Source organism: Schistocerca piceifrons, chromosome 1 (assembly GCF_021461385.2).
Source record: "Schistocerca piceifrons isolate TAMUIC-IGC-003096 chromosome 1, iqSchPice1.1, whole genome shotgun sequence".
NCBI lineage: Eukaryota > Metazoa > Arthropoda > Insecta > Orthoptera > Acrididae > Schistocerca > Schistocerca piceifrons.
The window spans coordinates 121,976,480-121,997,696 of NC_060138.1; the positions used below are offsets into that span (position 1 = coordinate 121,976,480).

The 21,217-nt window shown below is 51.5% G+C and overlaps 1 protein-coding gene across 1 annotated transcript in view; it reads right to left on the reverse strand.

The window, feature by feature from the left end:
- The window catches only part of LOC124710878 (pre-mRNA-processing factor 39), a 94,814-nt gene extending 74,402 nt beyond the window's left edge, over positions 1–20,412 (reverse strand). Inside the window, exons 1-2 of the mRNA XM_047240960.1 lie at positions 20,165–20,412; positions 19,821–19,960 (exon numbers count right to left, since the gene is read on the reverse strand). Of these exons, the coding sequence (XP_047096916.1) occupies positions 19,821–19,960; positions 20,165–20,204 (180 nt within the window). The 5' untranslated portion in view covers positions 20,205–20,412. The remainder of the gene's footprint in view (positions 1–19,820; positions 19,961–20,164) is intronic.
- Positions 20,413–21,217: the final 805 nt, after the last annotated feature.

Here is a 21,217-nt window from a genome sequence, read left to right on the forward strand (position 1 = left end):
TAATGTTTACTATTAAATAAAGTGGGTTCAGGACAAACATTAAAAGTGTATATGAAATCTAAGTGCAGTTGAGCCTTATAAGCGATAAATTGTGTTTTTGTGGTTGCACCAGGGAGGGGGAGGGGGTAGAGGTGGACAGTAGAAGCGCAAGGGAAGGCACGTCGTCACCACACAGGTCATGTAGTTCCCTCCATCAAAGATCTACGAACTGAACAGGGGGTAGGCAATTCTCCACAATCTACTCCCACTGCGCACAAAATGCAACTACATGGTAATTTACAAAGTTACATTGGTCCTCCACAACACACCTTATGAATCAATGGGGGGACACTACATGAACATGGCGAGTGGGGGGGGGGGGTGTGTTTATTTTCCACAAACTGTAATCACACTGCATGGAACACACACGAGTAACTAATACCACAAATGCAAGAAAAATATGAATAGAATCTACATATATCTCTACACATTGTTAGAGGGTAAACTGACTCAGTCATTCTGTACTGCAGCTGTAGCATTCTTCCAGAAAGGCTACCTTCCCCACCAGGACTACTGCTCGCTTTTCACAATACTGAGATTGTACCTCACCAATGGTGGTGGTTGTTAGGATGTTTAAGGGGGACTAAACAGCTAAGGTCATCAGTCCCCCATTCCAAAAACAGGCGAGACATTAAGGCGCGGAGCAGAGAAAACCCCAAGGGGAAGGATACTCCCCCCCAGGCCCTAAAAGAACACAAATGCGGTAACGAATACGACAGACACGAAGAGGACAGATGAACACCAGACAGAAAGAAACAGAAGAAAAGAAGATGGCCGGAGACTGGTTGACTGACCACGACAACAAAAAAGGGAAAGAGTCAACCAACCGACGACACACTAAAATCTGCAACCAAATATGAGAGACTCGAGGACAAGAGACACACAAAGGGAAAGGTGCAGGACCACTCTAAATGGAACCATAAAAAGGACTAGCACGGATAAAATGTAAAACACTGTCAGCCATGGAGGCATCGTCGCATAAAATCAAAGGCAAGGTGCCCGGGAGATTAAAAGACTGCCGAAGGGTGCGCAGTCGGGGACACTCCAATAAAACGTGGGCGACCGTCAGCCGGGACTCACACCAACACGGGGGGGATCCTCCTGGCGCAAAAGATAGCCGTGCGTCAGGTATGTATGGCCGATGCGGAGCCGACATAGGATAACAGACTCCCTGCGAGAAGACCGCAGGGAGGAGCGCCACACATCGGTCGTCTCCTTGACGGCCCGCAGTTTATTCTGGGCTGTCATGCCATGGCACTCAACAGACCACACCCCAAGCACCTTACGGCGCAACACCAGCTGCAGGTCGCGAGCTGTGAGGCCAATCTCCAAAGCTGGGGCGTCGATCGCCCCTTTGGCCAGCCTGTCAACACGTTCGTTCCCCGGGATGCCAACGTGACCTGGCGTCCAAACCAAGACCACCGAACGACCAGAGCGGGCAATGGCGGAAACAGACTCCTGAATAGAGGACACCAGAGGAGAAGAGGGATAGCAGCGGTCGATGGCCTGAAGGCTGCTCAGGGAGTCACTGCATATGACGATGGACCTACCTGAGCAGAAACGCATATGCTCAAGAGCGCGCAAGATGGCCACCAGCTCTGCAGTAAAAATACTGCAGCCAGCCGGCAAGGAGCGTTGCTCAACATGGGCAGCGTGAGCAAAAGCGTAGGCAGTGCGACCATCAACCAGGGAACCATCAGTGTAGACAGGCTCACAGCCCGGAAATGAGGCGAGGAGCGCAAGAAAACGGCGACGGAGGGCCACAGGCGGAACCGAGTCCTTAGGTCCCTGTGCCAAATCCAGACGGACGGATGGCCGGGACAAACACCAGGGAGGCGTAGGTGTACAGACCCGGAAGGGAGGCAGAAGAGGGAATGACCCCAGTTCTGACAGCAGGGACTGGACACGGACAGCTACGGAAAGCCCAGACCTAGGTCGCCGTTCGGGCAGATGGAGGACCATGGCAGGGAAAAGCAGGCGACGATTGGGATGGCCTGGCGAGCAGTGCACGTGGACAGCATAGTCGGCGAGCAGACAATGGCGGCGAACCCGCAGCGGGGGAACCCCGGCCTCCACCAGTAGACTATCCACGGGGCTGGTGCGAAAAGTGCCAGTTGCAAGCCGAACCCCACAGTGGTGTATGGGGTCTAACAACTTCAACACCGAGGGGGACGCAGACCCATAGGCCAGGCTCCCATAATCAAGCCGGGACTGCACAAGGGCTCTGTACAATCGCAGCAGCATGCAGCGATCTGCACCCCAAGACGTGTGGCTAAGGCAGCGGAGGGCGTTGAGGTGCCGCCAGCATTTTTGCTTCAGCTGAGTAACATGAGGAACCCATGTGAGCCGGGCATCAAACACGAGTCCCAAGAAGCGGCAAGTGTCCACCACTTCAAGCAGGTGGCCGTCGAGGTGAAGTTCAGGATGAGGGTGGACCGTCCGACGCCTGCAGAAGTGCATAACTCGAGTCTTAGCAGCAGAGAACTGAAAACCATGAGACAGAGCCCATGATGCTGCCTTGCAAACGGCGACTTGCAGCCTGCGTTCGGCGACTCCCGTAGTCGTGGAGCTAAATGAGATGCAGAAGTCGTCAGCATACAAAGAAGGAGACACCGACGACCCCACTGCTGCGGCCAGACCATTAATGGCCACTAGAAATAAGGAGACGCTCAACACCGAGCCCTGCGGGACCCCATTTTCCTGTACATAAGATGAACTAGAGGTGGCACCGACTTGCACCCGGAAAGAGCGGCGCAATAAAAAGCTTTGAAGAAAAGCCGGGAGCTGACCACGAAGACCCCACTCATGCAACGTGGCGAGGATGTGATGCCTCCATGTGGTGTCATACGCCTTCCGCAGATCGAAAAATACAGCAACGAGATGCTGACGTCGGGCAAAGGCCATATAGACAGCAGATTCCAGCCGCACCAAATTGTCCGCTGCAGACCGGCCCCGGCGGAAGCCACCATGGGATGGAGCGAGGAGGCCGCGCGACTCAAGGACCCAACACAAACGCCGCCCCACCATACGTTCGAGCAACTTGCTCAAAACGTTGGTGAGGGTAATGGGACGAGAGCTGTCCACCGCCAGTGGGTCCGCACCGGGCTTCAAGATGGGGACAATAAGACCCTCCCGCCATTGCGACGGGAACACACCCTCGCTCCAGATGCGGTTAAAGATGGTGAGGATGCGTCTCTGGCAGTCCCTGGAGAGATGCTTCAGCATCTGTGCGTGGATGCAGTCTGGGCCTGGTGCTGTATCAGGGCAATCGGCGAGGGCAGCGAGGAATTCCCTCTCGCTGAAAGGAGCATTGTATTCTTCAGAACGAAGCGTGCGGAACGATAACGGCGTCTGCTCGGCACGCTCCTTGAGAGAGCAAAAGGCGGGGGGATAAGTTGCAGTCGCAGAGCTCTTAGCGAAGTGCGCAGCAAGGTGTTCAGGAATGGCGGCAGCGTCCGTGCAGACAGCGCCGTCCAAAGAGATCCCAGGGACACCCATAGGGGTCTGGTGTCCGTAAATCCGCCGTATCCGGGACCACACGAGCGAGGGGGAGACACGGGAGCCCAAGGATGAGACATACCGCTCCCAGCACTCCTGCTTACGCCGTGTAATAAGACGACGGGCGAAGGCACGGAGCCTCTTAAAGGCGATGAGGGTCTCGAGAGACGGGTGCCGCCTAAGACGCTGGAGGGCCCGCCTACGGTCGCGAATAGCCTCAGCAATCTCCGGCGACCACCAGGGGACAGCCTTCCTCCGAGGGAGTCCAGAAGAGCGGGGGATGGCAGCCTCGGCCGCCGAAATGATTGACGTGGTTAACACACGGACCACCTCGTCAATGTCACCCTGTGGGGGAGACTCAATGGTTGCAGCGGAAGTAAAAGCCGGCCAGTCAGCGCTGTGGAGAGCCCAGCGGGGCAGGCGCCCAGAAGAATGACACTGGGGCAGTGACAAATAGATGGGAAAATGGTCACTACCACATAGGTCAGGATGCACACTCCAGTGGAGGGATGGGACAAGTCCAGGGCTGCAAATAGAGAGATCGATGGCCGAGAACGAGCCATGGGCCACACTGAAGTGCGTGGGAGCACCGGTGTTCAAGAGGCTAAGGTCGAGCTGAGCCAACACATGCTCCACGGCCCGACCGCGGTCATCGGAGATAGTCCCACCCCATAGAGGGTTGTGGGCATTGAAATCACCCAGCAGCAAAAAAGGTGGCGGCAGTTGGGCTATCAGAGCAGCCAGGACATGCTGCGCGACAGCACCATCAGGTGGAAGGTAAATACTGCAGACGGTAATAGCCTGTGGCGTCCACATCCGAACAGCGACAGCCTCTAAAGCTGTTTGTAGAGGTACAAACTCGCTGTGAAGAGAGTTAAGGACATATATGCAGACGCCACCAGACACCCTTTCATAAGCTGCCCAGTTCTTAAAATAACCCCGATAGCCACGGAGGGCAGGGGTTCGCATTGCTGGAAACCAAGTTTCCAGCAGAGCGATGCAAAGGAAAGGATGACGGCTGATAAGTTGGCGGAGCTCAGCTAGATGGTGGAAGAAACCGCTGCAGTTCCACTGGAGGATGGTATTAGCCATGGATGGGAAAGGCGTGAAGGGACTGGGGAGGCAGATTACGCCTCCGGGGCCCCAGCTGCTACTGAGTCACCACCTGGACAACAGCTATCTATTGCATCCGAGGGACTGGCGAGATCCATGTCCTCAGCGGACGCCAGAATCTCCACCTCATCCTCAGACGCAGAGCTTGTAGGAAGCGGTGGAATGGGTGCCACCGCAATGTCGGTAGCCTTGGGGAGTTTCTTCTTCTTCTGCTGCTCGCACTGCGCTTTGGGTGGTTCAGGCTGGGAGGGCGTCACTGGGTCAGTCTCAGGGACAGACGTCGACCATGTGTCCCGACGACCAGGGACTGGCGGTTGTTTGAGCCACTTGCGGCTGTCGGCTTTGGAACCGGTCGGAACGTGTGAAGGCAGGGCCCCAAGGGACCCCTTCCTTACGAGAGTAGCCGAAGAAGTCTTACACTTCTCCGGCTGGGAAGGGGGGACTGATGTCCCCGATGGTTGGGGGGGTGTTGCTCCTGAAGTAGATGGAGCAGGAGCAACAGGAGGTTTAGTGCCCCCCACCATCAAGGGGGCAGGTGTGGGACTTCGACTCTGAGAGCTGACTGGAGCGGATGGAATTGTAGAAGGAGTGACAGTTGCGGCATAAGAAGCTGTCATGCGCACTGGATGAAGCCGATCATATTTCCGCTTCGCCTCAGTGTACGTCAGGTGGTCGAGAGTCTTGATTTCCATGATCTTCCGCTCCTTCTGCAGAATCCGACAGTCTGGCGAGCAAGGCGGATGGTGCGCACCACAGTTCACACAGATTGGAGGCGGCGCACACGGATGATCAGGATGGGATGGTCGACCGCAATCGCGAGAGACGAGGTCGGAAGCACAGCGTGAAGACATGTGGCCGAACTTCCAACACTTGAAGCACCGCATCGGGGGAGGGATATACGGCTTGACATCACAACGGTACACCATCACCTTGACCTTCTCAGGTAACGTGTCACCCTCGAAGGCCAAGATGAAGGCACCAGTGGCAACTTGACGATCCCTCGGACCCAGGTGGACGCGCCGGACGAAATGGACACCGCGGCGCTCCAAGTTGGCGCGCAGCTCGTCATCGGACTGTAAAAGGAGATCCCTGTGGAAGATAATGCCCTGGACCATATTCAGACTTTTATGGGGCGTGATAGTGACGGAGACATCCCCCAGCTTAGTACAAGCGAGCAAGGCCCGCGACTGGGCGGAGGATGCCGTTTTGATCAACACCGATCCGGACCGCATCTTGGACAAGCCCTCCACCTCCCCAAACTTGTCCTCTAAATGCTCTACAAATAACTGAGGCTTCACGGACATAAAAGATTCCCCGTCAGCTCTGGTACAGACGAGATACCGCGGCGAGTATCTTTCGCTCTCATTCATAGCCCTTCGTTCCTCCCATGGTGTGGCCAGGGAGGGGAACGATTTGGGGTCATACACATTAGCCTTAAAGTGAGCTTTGGAACGCTTAGAGACTGCTGACGGCTGGCTGCCAGCGAGAGATGATGTACCACGCTTCATTGCGGGTCATCCGCCCTGATGCCACCTACTCCGACCAAGGGCCCTCCCCACGGGCGCCACCCAGCCACAGCAAAGGCCACCTGGCAGGATGGCCATTGCCGGGAGTCCCGATGCCCCAGGGCGATGGGCATCTACTCCTTGGCATACGTGGGGAGTTAACGGCGCAGGCATCAGTAGAGCGATCCCTGTGTTGTCAGGGGGCTACAACCAAGAGGGTACATGGCGGCCCCACCACAACGGACTGGCTACCGTGCTGGATGTTAGGTGACATGTGATCCATGGTCGCCGTCAGTGCAGAAAATGGCCCTGCACAGTGTTTGGCAGAAAGTGTACGCAGGAGCGTATCCAATCCCAAGCGATGGAGAGCGGGCAGGACTGCAATGCAACGACGAAGAAGATGGCGAAAGTTCTCAACACAACATGGACACAATGCACCAAGTAAGGCGCCCTTCCCCAATCGGCTCGCTCTTCGGACAAATTTTGAGATATGGAGGTCAAACCCGACACGGGACCAACACGTAAGGCCGAAACGTTTGAGACTCCTTTTAGTCGCCTCTTACGACAGGCAGGAATACCGCAGGCCTATTCTAACCCCCGAACCCACAGGGGGGACCTCACCAATAGTTCCTATCCAGGTGAGTAGACAAAAACTGAGCTCACCTACATAGAGTGGAGTTATTTTCAGTTTATTACATGTGTATTTATTTGCAGTTGTTACGTGAGCTATTGTTTAAGAAGTTCAACAGGTGGAGCTCTCCACAGTTTACCATTTCGAGGGGCTTGTCCCACAAAGGGCCTGTCCTAAGGTAAACATGCTGTTAATATGTATTAGACAATGTTGATTTCACTGTCTCTACTAACACTGGCCTGGAGCCAAGGTGGTGTCTGGCTCTCACCCTCTCTGAAGGTGGTAGGGAGGGCAAAATCCAATTTTAAGAGAAATGGGGCGGTAACTAGAAGGAAGGTGTCTATCCTTCCCGGGTTTGGGTATAGGAACAACAACAGCGTCACGCCAACGCCTGGGGACTTGACCGTCGGTCCAGACGCGATTGTAGGTATGAAGAAGGAAGCTTTTGCCCGCCGGAGAAAGGTGTGCCAGCATCTGAACGTGAATGGCATCTGGCCCCGGAGCAGAGGACCGGGACAGTGGAAGCGCACGTTCGAGTTCCCGCATAGTAAAGGGGGCATTACAGGTTTCCAGATTCAGCGAGTGGAAGGAAGGTCGCCGAGCCTCTTCTGCCTCTTTCCTGGGAAGGAAGGCAGGATGGTAATGGGCGGAGCTTGAAACCCCCATGAAAAAGCGGCCAAAGGCGTTGGAGACAGCCACAGGATCAACAAGGACCTCATTACCTGAGGTCAGGCCAGGTACCGAGGAGTGGGCCTTAATGCCCGACAGCCGGCACAGGCTACCCCAAATGACGGAAGAGGGAGTAAAACTGTTAAAGGAGCTGGTGAAGGAGGCCCAACAAGCATTTTTGCTGTCTTTGATGGCTCAACGGCATTGCGCTCGGAGTCGTTTGTATTCAAACGTAAAGCACGTCGTCGAGCACGGATAGCGTCCCTACAAGCCTCGTTCCACCAGGGGACGGAAACGCGACGTGAAGAAGAAGTAGTACGAGGAATGGCACGTTCGGCAGCATTGAGGATAACAGCCATGAGGTATTCGACCTGACTGTCACAACTGGGAAAATCGTGGTCCGGAAAGGTCGCCAGGGAGGAGTAAAGTCCCCAGTCAGCTTTCAGTATGTTCCAGCTCGAAGGACGTGGGGATGGGGTGTGGTGCAGGAGACGAACGACACAGGGGAAGTGGTCGCTCGAATAGGTGTCAGAAAGGACATACCACTCGAACCGACGGGCAAGAGTGGTAGAACAGATCGAGAGGTCCAAGTGGGAGTAGGTATGAGTAGAGTCCGAGAGGAAAGTCGGGGCGCCGGTATTGAGGCAGACAAGATTGAGATGGTTGAAGACATCTGCCAAGAGTGAGCCTCTTTGACAGGATGCAGGAGAGCCCCAAAGGGGATGATGGGCATTGAAGTCGCCAAACAATAAAAACGGCGCGGGAAGCTGAACGATCAGGTGCATCATGTCAGCCCGACTAACAGCAGATGACGGTGGAGTGTAGATGGTACAAACTGAAAAAGTAAAAGCAGAAAGAGTAATGCGGACAGCTATTGCTTGGAGTGGGGTGGTCAATGGGATGGGATGGTAATAGACATCGTCCCGAACGAGCAACATGACCCCACCATGAGCGGGGATACCGTCCACAGGGGTGAAGTCATACCGCTCCGAGGTATAGTGGGGAAAGGCAATACGGTCAGTCGGGCGCAACTTGGTTTCCTGGAGACCAAGGACGAGCGGACAGTGCAGGCGGAGGAGCGGTTGTAATTCCTCCCGATTAGATCGAATACCTCTTATGTTCCAATGAAACAACGCCATCGCTAGTCAAAAAGTTGGTGGAACGAGACGGGGGAAGAGCTGGTCACCTCGACGGCCGTGGAGGACCAGGTTGCGAGGGAACAACGCTACAACCGACGGGAGGCGGATCCTGTTCCATCGACTCGTCGCCAGCTGCGGCCGCTGTCCCTGGTTGTGTAGGAGGAGCAGCATCATTTGCCGACGAAAGGCCAGCTGAGCGCCTGGCAGCAGAGCTTCCTGGCGAAACTGAGGACGGCCGGGAGCAGCGACTCACGGATGGAGCGTCAGACGAAACGCGCCGGGGTGGAGAGGGGGATAGAGACTTCTTCTTGGAGGCCTTCTTGGAAGACCGAGGAGGCACAGGGATGGTGGGCTGGACCCGAAGAAGGTCCTCATGCGCGGGGTCCGTTTTGGAACGCCAGACCTCGGAAGCTGGGGTCCGGAACGTTTCCCCGATGGACGCCTGAGAAGAGGATCGCTTCTCAGGTGGCGTGGGGGGAGGAGGAGGAGGAAGGGTGGCCCCTGGGGCAGAGGGTGGTGGTTGTTGGGATGTTTAAGGGGGACTAAACAGCGAAGGTCATCAGTCCCCCATTCCAAAATCAGGCTTAGCAGCAGAGAACTGAAAACCATGAGACAGAGCCCATGATGCTGCCTTGCGAATGGAGACTTGCAGCCTGAGGTCGGCGACTCCCGTAGTCGTGGAGCTAAATGAGATGCAGAAGTCGTCGGCATACAAAGAAGGAAACACCGACGACCCCACTGCTGCGACCAGACCATTAATGGCCACCAGAAATAAGGAGACACTCAACACTGAGCCCTGCGGGACCCCATTTTCCTGTATATAAGATGAACTAGAGGTGGCACCGACTTGCACCCGGAAAGAGCAGCGCAATAAAAAGCTTTGAAGAAAAGCCGGGAGCTGACCACGAAGACCCCACTCATGCAACGTGGCGAGGATGTGATGCCTCCATGTTGTGTCATACGCCTTCCGCAGATCGAAAAATACAGCAACGAGATGCTGACGTCGGGCAAAGGCCGTACGGGCAGCAGATTCCAGCCGCACCAAATTGTCCACTGCAGACCGGCCCCGACGGAAGCCACCATGGGATGGAGCGAGGAGACCGCGCGACTCAAGGACCCAACACAAACGCCGCCCCACCATACGTTCGAGCAATTTGCACAAAACGTTGGTGAGGGTAATGGGACGATAGCTGTCCACCGCCAGTGGGTCCGCACCGGGCTTCAAGATGGGGACAATAACACCCTCTCGCCATTGCGACGGGAACACGCCTTCGCTCCAAATGCGATTAAAGATCGCGAGAATGTGTCTCTGGCTGTCCCTGGAGAGAGGCTTCAGCATCTGCGCGTGGATGCAGTCTGGGCCTGGTGCTGTATCAGGGCAATCGGCGAGGGCAGCGAGGAAGTCCCTCTCGCTGAAAGGAGCATTGTATGTTTCAGAACGACGCGTGTGGAATGAGAACAGCGTCCGCTCGGCTCGCTCCTTGAGAGAGCGAAAGGCGGGGGGATAAGATGCAGTCGCAGACCTCTGAGCAAAGTGCGCGGCAAGCTGTTCAGCAATGGCGGCAGCGTCCGTGCAGACAGCGCCGTCCAAGGAGAGCCCAGGGACACCCATAGGGGTCTGGTATCCATAAATCCGCCGGATCCGGGACCACACGAGTGAGGGGGAGACATGGGAGCCCAAGGATGAGACATACCTCTCCCAGCATTCCTGCTTACGCCGTGCAATAAGACGACGGGCGAAGGCACGGAGCCTCTTAAAGGCGATGAGGGTCTCCAGAGACGGGTGCCGCCTATGACGCTGAAGAGCCCGCCTACGGTCGCGAATAACCTCAGCAATCTCCAGCGACCACCAGGGGACAGCCTTGCTCCGAGGGAGGCCAGAAGAACGGGGGATGGAAGCCTCGGCCGCTGAAATGATGGACGTGGTTAAAACACGGACCACCTCGTCAATGTCACCCTGTAGGGGAGACTCAATGGTTGCCGCAGAAGTAAAACCCGGCCAGTCAGCCCTGTGGAGAGCCCAGCGGGGCAGGCGCCCAGAAGAATGACACTGGGGCAGTGACAAATAGATGGGAAAATGGTCACTACCACACAGGTCAGGATGCACTCTCCAGTGGAGGGATGGGACAAGTCCAGGGCTGCAAACAGAGAGATCGATGGCCGAGAACGAGCCATGGGCAACACTGAAATGCGTGACAGCACCGGTATTCAAGAGGCTAAGGCCGAGCTGAGCCAACACATGCTCCACGGCCCGATCGTGGTCATCGGAGACAGTCCCACCCCATAGAGGGTTGTGGGCATTGAAATCGCCCAGAAGCAGCAAAGGTGGCGGGAGTTGAGCCAGCAGTGCAGCCAAGACATGTCGGGGGAGCTCCCCATCCGGAGGAATGTAAACAGAGCAAACAGTAATAGCCGGCGAGAGCTCAACCCTGACAGCGACTGCCTCTAAAGGCGTCTGAAGGGGTACTGGCGAGCTACAAACAGAGTGGTGAACAAAAAGACAAACCCCACCCGACGCTCGTTGACAGGCAGCGTGGTTCTTATAGTATCCCCGATAACTGCGAAGGGCGGGGGTCCGCAGTGCCGGAAACCAAGTTTCCTGCAGAGCAATGCAGAGAACAGGGGAATCACTCAGAAGCATCCGGAGCTCAGGCAGGTGGCGGAAATAACCACCGCAGTTCCACTGGAGAATGGAAGCAGGAAGGGACTGGGAGGGCGTGAATGCGACTAAGAGGCAGACAGCGCCTCAGAGCCAACTGCCGCCACCGGGGGAGAGGCAGCTGAGTCCATAGGAGAGGCCCCCAAGGGTTCCGTGAGGGCGAGATCCGCGGCAGAGGCGAGGATCTCCACCTCATCCCCGGAGCCAGGACTATGTACAGCAGGCGGTGCTGAAACCGCCGGAACGTCCTTCTTCTTGGACACATGCCGTTCCTTCTTCTCACGTCGGCCCTTAGGGTGAGAGGGCTGGGAGAGCTTCTCTGAAGGAGCGTCGGAGGCTGACGACGACGCAGAAGCCCTACGACCAGCAGGTGGCGGAACCTTCAGCCACTGGCCGACATCTGGCTGGGAAGGAGAAGAAACGGAGGAAGGGAGAACCCCGAGGGACCCCTGCCGCGAGAGAGGAACCGGCAGAGGCAACGCTGGCGGAGAAGGAGGGGGAGGGATCGAGCCTCCCGGTTGTGGAGCAGATGTCACTCCCGAAGTAAGCGTGGGGGGAGCGACAGAAGAGGGTTTGCCCCCAACTGCTAAGGGGGCAACAGAGGAAGGCTTGCCCCCAGGCACGAGGGGGGCAGACAGAGATACATGGCCCCGAAGGCCCACTGAAGGCGGCACAGATGAAGCGACAACCGTCGCTCGCGTGGGCGACGATAACGTGGCTGCAGCATAAGATGTTCGAAGGGAAGCAGGATACAACCTTTCATATTTCTGTTTAGCCTCTCGATAAGTAAGCCGGTCCAGGGTCTTAAATTCCATTATCTTCCGCTCCTTATGAAGAACGGGGCAATCCGGCGAGCATGGAGAGTGGTGCTCCCCACAGTTGACACATACAGGCGGAGGCGCACATGGAGAATCAGGATGAGAGGGGCGTCCGCAATCTCGACATGTAGCGCTGGATGGGCAACAGGAGGACATATGCCCAAACTTCCAGCACTGGAAGCACCGCATCGGGGGAGGCACGTATGGCTTGACGTCGCAACGGTAAACCATCACCTTCACCTTCTCGGGCAAGACATCACCCTCGAAGGCCAAGATAAAGGCACCGGTGGCCACCCTGTTTGTCTTGGGTCCTCGATGGTCACGACGGACAAAATGCATACCACGTCGTTCCAAGTCGGCTCTCAGCTCGTCATCGGATTGCAACAAGAGGTCACGATGGTAAATAATCCCCTGGACCATATTTACGCTACTGTGGGGAGTGACGGTAACAGGGACGTCACCCAGCTTATCACACAAGAGCAACGCTCGTGACTGGGCTGGGGAGGACGTCTTGAGGAGGATGGACCCATTCCTCATTTTTGACAACCCTGCCACTTCCCCAAACTTATCCTCCAGGTGTTCCACAAAAAACATAGGCTTCGTCGGAAGAAAGGAGTCACCATCAGTCCTGCTGCAGACAAGGTATTGCGGTACATAAGGCTCCCGCTTGGCACTAGATCGGTGTCCCTCCCATGGCGCAGCCAACGAGGGGAACGTCTGAGGGTCATATTGCGCAGCATCGAAGTCGACTACCTCGCTTAGAGACGCTGGTGGCCGTGCGACCACCAGCTTGGTGTGATTTATTGCGCTTCATTGCGCCACATCCGCCCAGATGCCACCTACTCCGAACGAGGGCTCTCCCCAAGGGCGCCACCCAGCCAAAGCAACGGGTACCTGGCCGATATCCCGTTGCCCGGAGTCCCCGTGCCCCAGACAAGATGGGCACATACTCCTTGGCATGCATGGGGAGGAAACAGCTCTGGCATCTGTAGTGCGATCCCTGCGTGGTCAGGGGGCTACCACCAAGAGGGTACATGACGACCCCACCACAACGGACTGGCTACCGTGCTGGATTTTAGGTGTTGAAAGGGTCCACAGGGGTCGTGGGCGCTAAGAAGAAGAGTGCGCAGAAGGCGAGAAGGAGACAACCCAGAAGATGTTGGGCGTAGTCCCCCCCCCACACGACAATAGGTAACATGCAAGATGGTGGAGCAAGATGGACCAATAGAAAAACACCACGTAAGGTGTCCTTCCCCAAATGGCACGCACTAACAACGGAAATTGGGAAAACAAGTAGGTCAAACCCAAGAGGGGACCATCACAGAAGGCCGAAACGTTAGAGACTCCTTTTAGTCGCCTCTTACGACAGGCAGGAATACCGCGGGCCTATTCTTACCCCCGAACCCGCAGGGGGGGGGGGGGGGGGGGGGGGCAGAGGGGGTGGGAGCCACGGGGGAGGAGGATTTGGAAGGGAGGGATTTGGTTGGGAGGCGGAGGCAGAGCCCCCTGATGGGCGGAGGAGGTGGAGGGGGGACAGGATAGGGGTGAGGATACCGTGGAAGGAGTGGACACAACTGAGGCAAACGAAGTGGTCAATGGCACGGGATGGAGGCGGTCATACTTCTTCCAGGCCTCAGAATAAGAGAGCCGATCCAAAGTTTTGATTTCTTGTATCTTCTTCTCCTTCTGATATGCGGGGCAGTCTGAGGATCTAGGCGAGTGGACGCCAGGACAATTAATGCACCGAGGTGGTGGGGTGCATGTATGTTCCTCACGAAGAGGACGTCCACAATCGCCACAAAGGGGCTCAGCCTCACACCGTGACGACATGTGCCCAAAGCGCAAACACCTAAAACAGCGCATAGGAGGCGGGACGTAAGGTCGCACGTCACACCGGTAGCACATCACCTTTACCTTCTCTGGGAGAACGTCCCCCTCGAAGGCGAGGATAAAGGCCCCGGTGTCGATGCGACGGTCTTTGGGGCCGCGTTGGACTCGCCGGACGAAATGCACGCCTCGGCGCTCCAGGTTGGCCCTGAGCTCCTCATCAGATTGTAGCAGGAGGTCACGATGAAAAATAACCCCCTGCGTCCTATTTAGTGCCAGATGTGGGACAATGGATACTGGGATGTCCCCTAGGCGGTCGCACGCCTGGAGCGCCGCCGACTGTGTGGCGGAGGTGGTCTTGATGAGAACGGACCCTGAACGCATCTTGCTGAGAGCCTCGATTTCCCCGAAGATGTCCTCAATGTGCTGAACAAAGAACATGGGCTTGGAGGTGGCGAATGTCCCCCCATCGGTTCGAGAACAGACCAAATAGCGGGGGAAGTACTTCGCCCCAAGCCAGCGGGCCTGTCCCTCCTCCCATGGAGTGGCCAAGGGGGAAAGGGCAGGAGAACCAGAACTAGAAACGGTACCTTTTCTTTTGAAACACTCGGCCGCAGAGCGACCTGATACATGTTGACGTTTCATCTGCGAAACGTCCGCCCCGATACCACCCACTCCGACCAGGGGCTCTCCCCACGGGCACCACCCAGCCACAGCAAGGGCCACCTGGCAGGATGACCATTGCCGGGAGTCCTGATGCCCCAAGGAGACGGGCATCTACTCCTTGGCCGACGTGGGGAGGGTGCAGCTCAGGTATCGGCAGTACGATCCCTGTGTTGTCGGGGGGGCTACAACCTAGAGGGTACATGACGACCCCACCACAACAGGCTGGCTACCGTGCTGGATTTCTGGTGCCATGGAAAGTCCATCATGATCGCTGGTGCAGATGGAGATGCACTATGGGCGTAACTTTGACAACCCATCAGGCGTTTAGGCCCAATTTGAGGAATAGTGGGTATGGTTACAACGCCGGTGCAATGCTGAGTGCCAAGGTCTTAGTGCACTTAGGACCAGTGGTACACCACGTAAGGTGTCCTTCCCCAAAAGGCTCGTACTTCTGTAGAATTTTGAAAAATGGAGGTCAAACCCCAAGGGGGACCATCACATGGAAGGCCGAAACGGTTGAAACTCCTTTTAGTCGCCTCGTACGACAGGCAGGAATACCTCGGGCCTATTCTTACCCCAGACCCGCAGGGGCTTGAGCTTATCTGGGATGCCTTGCAATGTGCTGTACTGAAGAGTTCTCCACCCCATTGTACTCTCATGGATTTACGGACAGCCCTGCAGGATTCATTATGTCAATTCCCTCCAGCACTACTTCCGACATTAATCGAGTTCATGCCATGTCGTGTTGCGACGTTTCTGCATGCTCGCAGGGGCCCTAGACGATATTAGGCAGGTTTTCAGTTTCTTTGGCTCTTCAGTGTATTATACAATACTGCACAGCACTCCTCAAAAGCAGTCATTACCAAGCACTCAAAAATTTCAATATAGGCTCCCTTGCCCCACCCAACTCTGTATTAAAGCACTTCCAAAATCATAAACAATATAAAAAAATCCAGAACATACACAGGGTATGTACGTGGAAAAGAAAACAAAAATCTTCCCACATTTCCCGGTTAAAAATGCACTATACAACTGGTGAAAGTACCTTCTTTTCTACGTTAAGTGACAATACACTTTCCCTCAGAGCTGCATCACTTTGAATGGTGAATGTTTTATACACTGACATAGAACTTACCGGCACTTTAGGAAATGAAACCCATTGGCTGGGGAGTGGGGAATTTTTTTTTTTTTTTTTTTTGAAAGAGCTTTGATGCACCTCAACATTTACAGTGCATATGATACATGATGTAGTCAGCCAACAGTAACATCACTTAAGTACTGCAAATGAACAAATAGAAAAAATTAACGGTTTAAATTAATATCTCTGCAGTATAGTTAGAAGAAATGTTAAGCTTTGACTAACTATCAGTCCCCCACCCCAAGGCTGTGGTTAGGCAGGTCCCCAAGAGCACTGATAAAATTGCACCAGCTAAATGTTTCTGATAAACACTATTATAAATTCCACAGCTGTGCACCGCAAATTATGTGGGCTACCTGGCTGAATGCCTGTTCTGTTTAGTACATCGACTTTTCCATAGAAAAGCCAATTACATACGAAACTGCTCAAGAATTCACTTCAAACTTTTGAAGGATTATTTTGCTTTCTGCCATCATTATTTGATATTCTGTAATCTATGAAATAACTAAAACAAATATGAAAAATGACCTTGGAGGTTTTATCTTTTGTAGCGTGTTTTATCCTACAAGATATCTAACACAAACATGCCAGTAACATTTGAAATGAACGGCTGGGCCTCTGGGCCTAAAGCTTTTCTAGGTGGGTGGTCCTCAAAGTTTTGAATCAGAGTCTAACACCCTTTTTTTTAGCACATTCTCATTCCTCTCGAATAAAAGGAAATTTACTTTGAAAGTAACACTTCTCAGACCATCACTCGAGACATTTTCCCAAGACCTGTTAGAAATGTAAACAGTTGTAACTTCACACTCACTGAAATGAGGCCTAGCATTGAAAGCAGTTTGCTGTTATGAAGTACTACATAGTCTGACATTTTGGGTCTAGTGTAGCAGGGGATACAACCCGTCGGCTTTGGACAATGACGTCACAAGTCGCCAGATAGCAGTTTACCATTTTCGCTTTTGCTGTTATGTTTCAGTTTCGTTTTTTACTGATTGCTTAATAAAGTGGATCTGTTTATTCTATCTCGTGAGATTTTTTTTTTTAAAGCCAAAAAACACTTATCAGCCAATGAAGGGAGCTACAACACTAAGAAGAATCGCTTCTCGATTGGCGACTTGTGACAATGTCCAAAGCCGACGGGTTTTATCCCCTGCTACACTAGTCCCGACATTTTGCCCTCAGCAGGCGCTTCAGCACACACTGTGGTTTCAATTGAAAATGGCACATTTTCTTTGCGACTAAAGCTTTATTTAGGTATTATTCTCATGTTCATGTTTTACTGCTGCAGTAGCTGGGTAAAATAAAATTCTTTGTTAGAGCATCAGTGCTTACTAGCCAAAATTACATAAATTTAACTGAAATCTAAAACAATGAAAAATTTCAGGCTTTTCCCGTATTTTCTGGGTATATATACCTGGTAAAAAATATTACTCACAGTAATACAATAACACACAATATGAATCTTCAAGATCTCTCATATCTCAAGTACTGCTTGTTTAACATATAGTACTGTGTTATATATATAATAGAGGGAAACATTCCACGTGAGAAAAATATATCTAAAAAGAAAGATGATGAAACTTACCAAACAAAAGCGCTGGCAGGTCGATAGACACACAAACATACACACAAAATTCTAGCTTTCGCAACCAATGGTTGCCTCGTCAGGAAAGAGGGAAGGAGAAGGAAAGACAAAAGGATATGGGTTTTAAGGGAGAGGGTAAGGAGTCATTCCAATCCCGGGAGCGGAAAGACTTACCTTAGGGGGAAAAAAGGACAGGTATACACTCGCACACACACACATATCCATCCACACATACACAGACACAAGCAGACATTTCCTTAGGGGGAAAAAAGGACAGGTATACACTCGCACACACACACATATCCATCCACACATACACAGACACAAGCAGACATGTCTGCTTGTGTCTGTGTATGTGTGGATGGATGTGTGTGTGTGTGCGCGAGTGTATACCTGTCCTTTTTTCCCCCTAAGGTAAGTCTTTCCGCTCCCGGGTTTGTCTGCTTGTGTCTGTGTATGTGTGGATGGATATGCGTGTGTGTGCGAGTGTATACCTGTCCTTTTTTCCCCCTAAGGTAAGTCTTTCCGCTCCCGGGATTGGAATGACTCCTTACCCTCTCCCTTAAAACCCATATCCTTTTGTCTTTCCTTCTCCTTCCCTCTTTCCTGACGAGGCAACCATTGGTTGCGAAAGCTAGAATTTTGTGTGTATGTTTGTGTGTCTATCGACCTGCCAGCGCTTTTGTGTTATATATATGAATATAAATTATGATGGGAGGAGACACCTCTTCAGTTTGAGTACGCCATAGAGTAAAGATTGAAATATGTATTCTGTATGTCCTATTATACTACAGCCCACAAGAACCAACTAATTTCCTTCTTGCAAAACCCATTTCAACAAATTTCAGTGACCTGTACCACTTACTAAGACATGTACACGCGAAGTATCATGATGAATTCACATTTAATGTAGGTGGAAATACGGAAGCGTCCGATCCCGCCCGTCTGTTTTGACCCATGACGTCACATATATGGCGGAAACAAAAACAAACACACACACTTTCCACAAGAAGCCTAATGACACACTAACGGGACAAGCGCAGGAAATGGGGTGTTTTGGGTGGGGGGCAAACGAAATATAAACAAATTTAGATGCCTTGCGTAGCTACAACGTGTAAGTGAAGACAGCCATGCATGAATACCCACCCACCTCCCCAGGGGTCGTAACCCCTGCAACCCATAGAAGATAAAGATGCTTCAGTAGGTGATTAGTGTTTTTTGTCTTTTTAAAAAAAAAATCTCACGGGATAGAACGAACAGATCAGAAAGATAAATATAATAAACTAAAGAATAAATTCGAGGAAACATAATTAAAATAAGTAATAAGTGTTTTTAAATTAAAAAAAAAAGCTCACGAGATAGAACGAACAGATCAGAAAAGTAAATAAAATAAGATAAAACAGAACTGGAGACAGCCACACTCAAACCAAACTCCGCGCCGTCATGACGGCGCACATGACAACACCCTTACGTCACGGGTCAAAGCCGACGCGTGGGATCGGACGCTTCTGTCGACCCAATGTAGGTTTATCATTTCAGATTTCTCTCTCTACAGATACATATAAATTAAATGTCTCTCACAATAAGCCTACCACAGACTTCTGCAATATCAACATACATAAGAACAGCAACTGTACAACACCATGGTTCTACATGTTGCACAATATTAGACACTGCATAGACCAGTAGAAATTAAGTAGTGGACCATCATCGATTTTTTTAAAAATTAAGTAGTGGACTATCCTTTAATTTTTTGTAGTTTATATGCATATTATGCACCAGAGTAATTTGAGACTCATCCATTTTTCCACACAGCTCCTGCATTTACCTTGCAGTTACTCGTTTTAAGATGGAAAGCATATTAAACATGACAAGCAGTGTGTAATTAAGGCAACACTACTGGTCATATACTTTATGGAAGGTCAGCCAAGTTCATGCCACCCTAGAATATTTACACTCATTGCCAACACTAGCTACACAACAGTTCTGTGCACAATAACAATAAGTAACCAATGTAAATAAAGGGTTGCTGCATGTGCAGTGTTGTGTGTAGCGTTTGCTAGCATTTTGTTTATAAATATGAGCTTAGAGGCTATAGCTGGTTACTGTAGTGATTAGCCATCAGCTCCCTTGTCAGTTCTGCAATGCATCAAACCTTACACGTTTGTCTCTTTTACAAGCCATGAGCTGGCTGCTCTAGGACATGGAGGCAGGACTTGTCCCAGTAGCCAGTGTACTACGAGCCAATCACAAGCTTCCACTATCAGCTTCCTCCACTCAAGAGCTAAAAACTGTACGGTCGGTATGCGTTATTCCATTTGGTAGCCACATTCATTTGCTTTGGCAACTCAGCCAAATTATCTATAAACCTAACTTACACCTGGGGCAACACTATAGCTGAAACTGCCACCATGACCAACACACTATCATACAGGTTTGCAATCTTCATCTACAACTTGGTTAACATGTCTGCACACAATTTTGTAAGTTCATTTATATAATTCTGACAAAAAAGTGAAGACTGCAATCTTACCTCCACGGCATCATCATCAGAATCTGCATGGGCAGCTGCCTTTCTGGATCGGGTTGACCTAGTCCCAGAACTAGACTTCATCTTCTTAGTACGAGTCTTTTTGGAAGATGGTGTTTTTGATGCCCGTGTTCCACGTGCAGCTACCACACAACAAAATGTCACAATGACAATTGTGTATTGAAAATAGTTAACAACATGAACGAATTCACCGAAAATTACGTAACAGCACAGAAAATATAGAATCCTTCCATTAAAGTCGTGATGATAATGATTGCTAGTTGACAAACATTAGGCAAAGACGACTCTGCTGTACTTTAAACAGTATACGCAATTTCTTCTCTTACCTGCATCGGTTGCCACCGTACCCTCCTCGTCTGACGCCATCTTCCTCTAAGTAAACAGACAATGTATTACAGTGCTACGTCCGCTTATTTTTTTCCGCTATCAATGCAACGTTAGTAATAAAACGTCCAGCACTTAGTTACACGAAAAACTTCCCAAGCTTTGCGACCTAATAAGATTTTAATAACAACGAATCACAACTCTATAGCCAACGGCTGAAAATCTTAGCTCATGGGGTACAGTTCTAAGATTCTATAAAATACAGTCATTTACGAAAGAAGTGTAACGAATAAAACTGCGCGTTAATATGCTAAAGACTGTGTCACAGTATATATTTTATTACGAGATACTTTCCAAAATCATTACCACAACAATGTATTATGCGATGCCGTGTAAAAATTAATAGTAAAGACAGTTTTCCAAAAATTCGTTTTGGGGAAATGTTAGAAAATAGGGCAAATATCGAACGTGTAAAGATTTATGTCCTTTTCATCAGGAATCAATTCATAGCTAGATACATTTTTTTAAAATTACAGATAATTTCAATCAGCAACGAAAGTAAGTATTTCGAAGTGTGATCCCTGTAATTTATTCAACTGCTTATCGACTGGTTTTTCTGAAATTACCAACGACGCCAAATGTGTTGTAGACTTGTTTTACAGTGTGTTCCGGGAAGTCGTTGCATCTTTAACCAACGTATAAAGCTAGCCTTTCAGAAGAATATAGGATCACAAAAATGCAAGATTTGATTTAAGGCCGTCACGCCACGGAACCTTTCCGTCAGGGAGTTTTCACGCTGTTCGTCACGACCCTTCATGTCAATTCGCTGAAGCCAGTACAGACAGGTCAATATGAGGTTATGAGTTGCCATCCGTGATACAAAAAAGTTGGAGAATAGCACGAGAATTTAGAAACTAACAACAATAAAGTTCCTTAAAGGACAAAGCAAACCTCACAACGTATGTTCTTGATCAGATTTTGTATGGTGCAGTGCTAAGAAGAAAAATAAAATTTTAAAACATTAACATTTTATTTTCTAGCGAAAATATCTACTT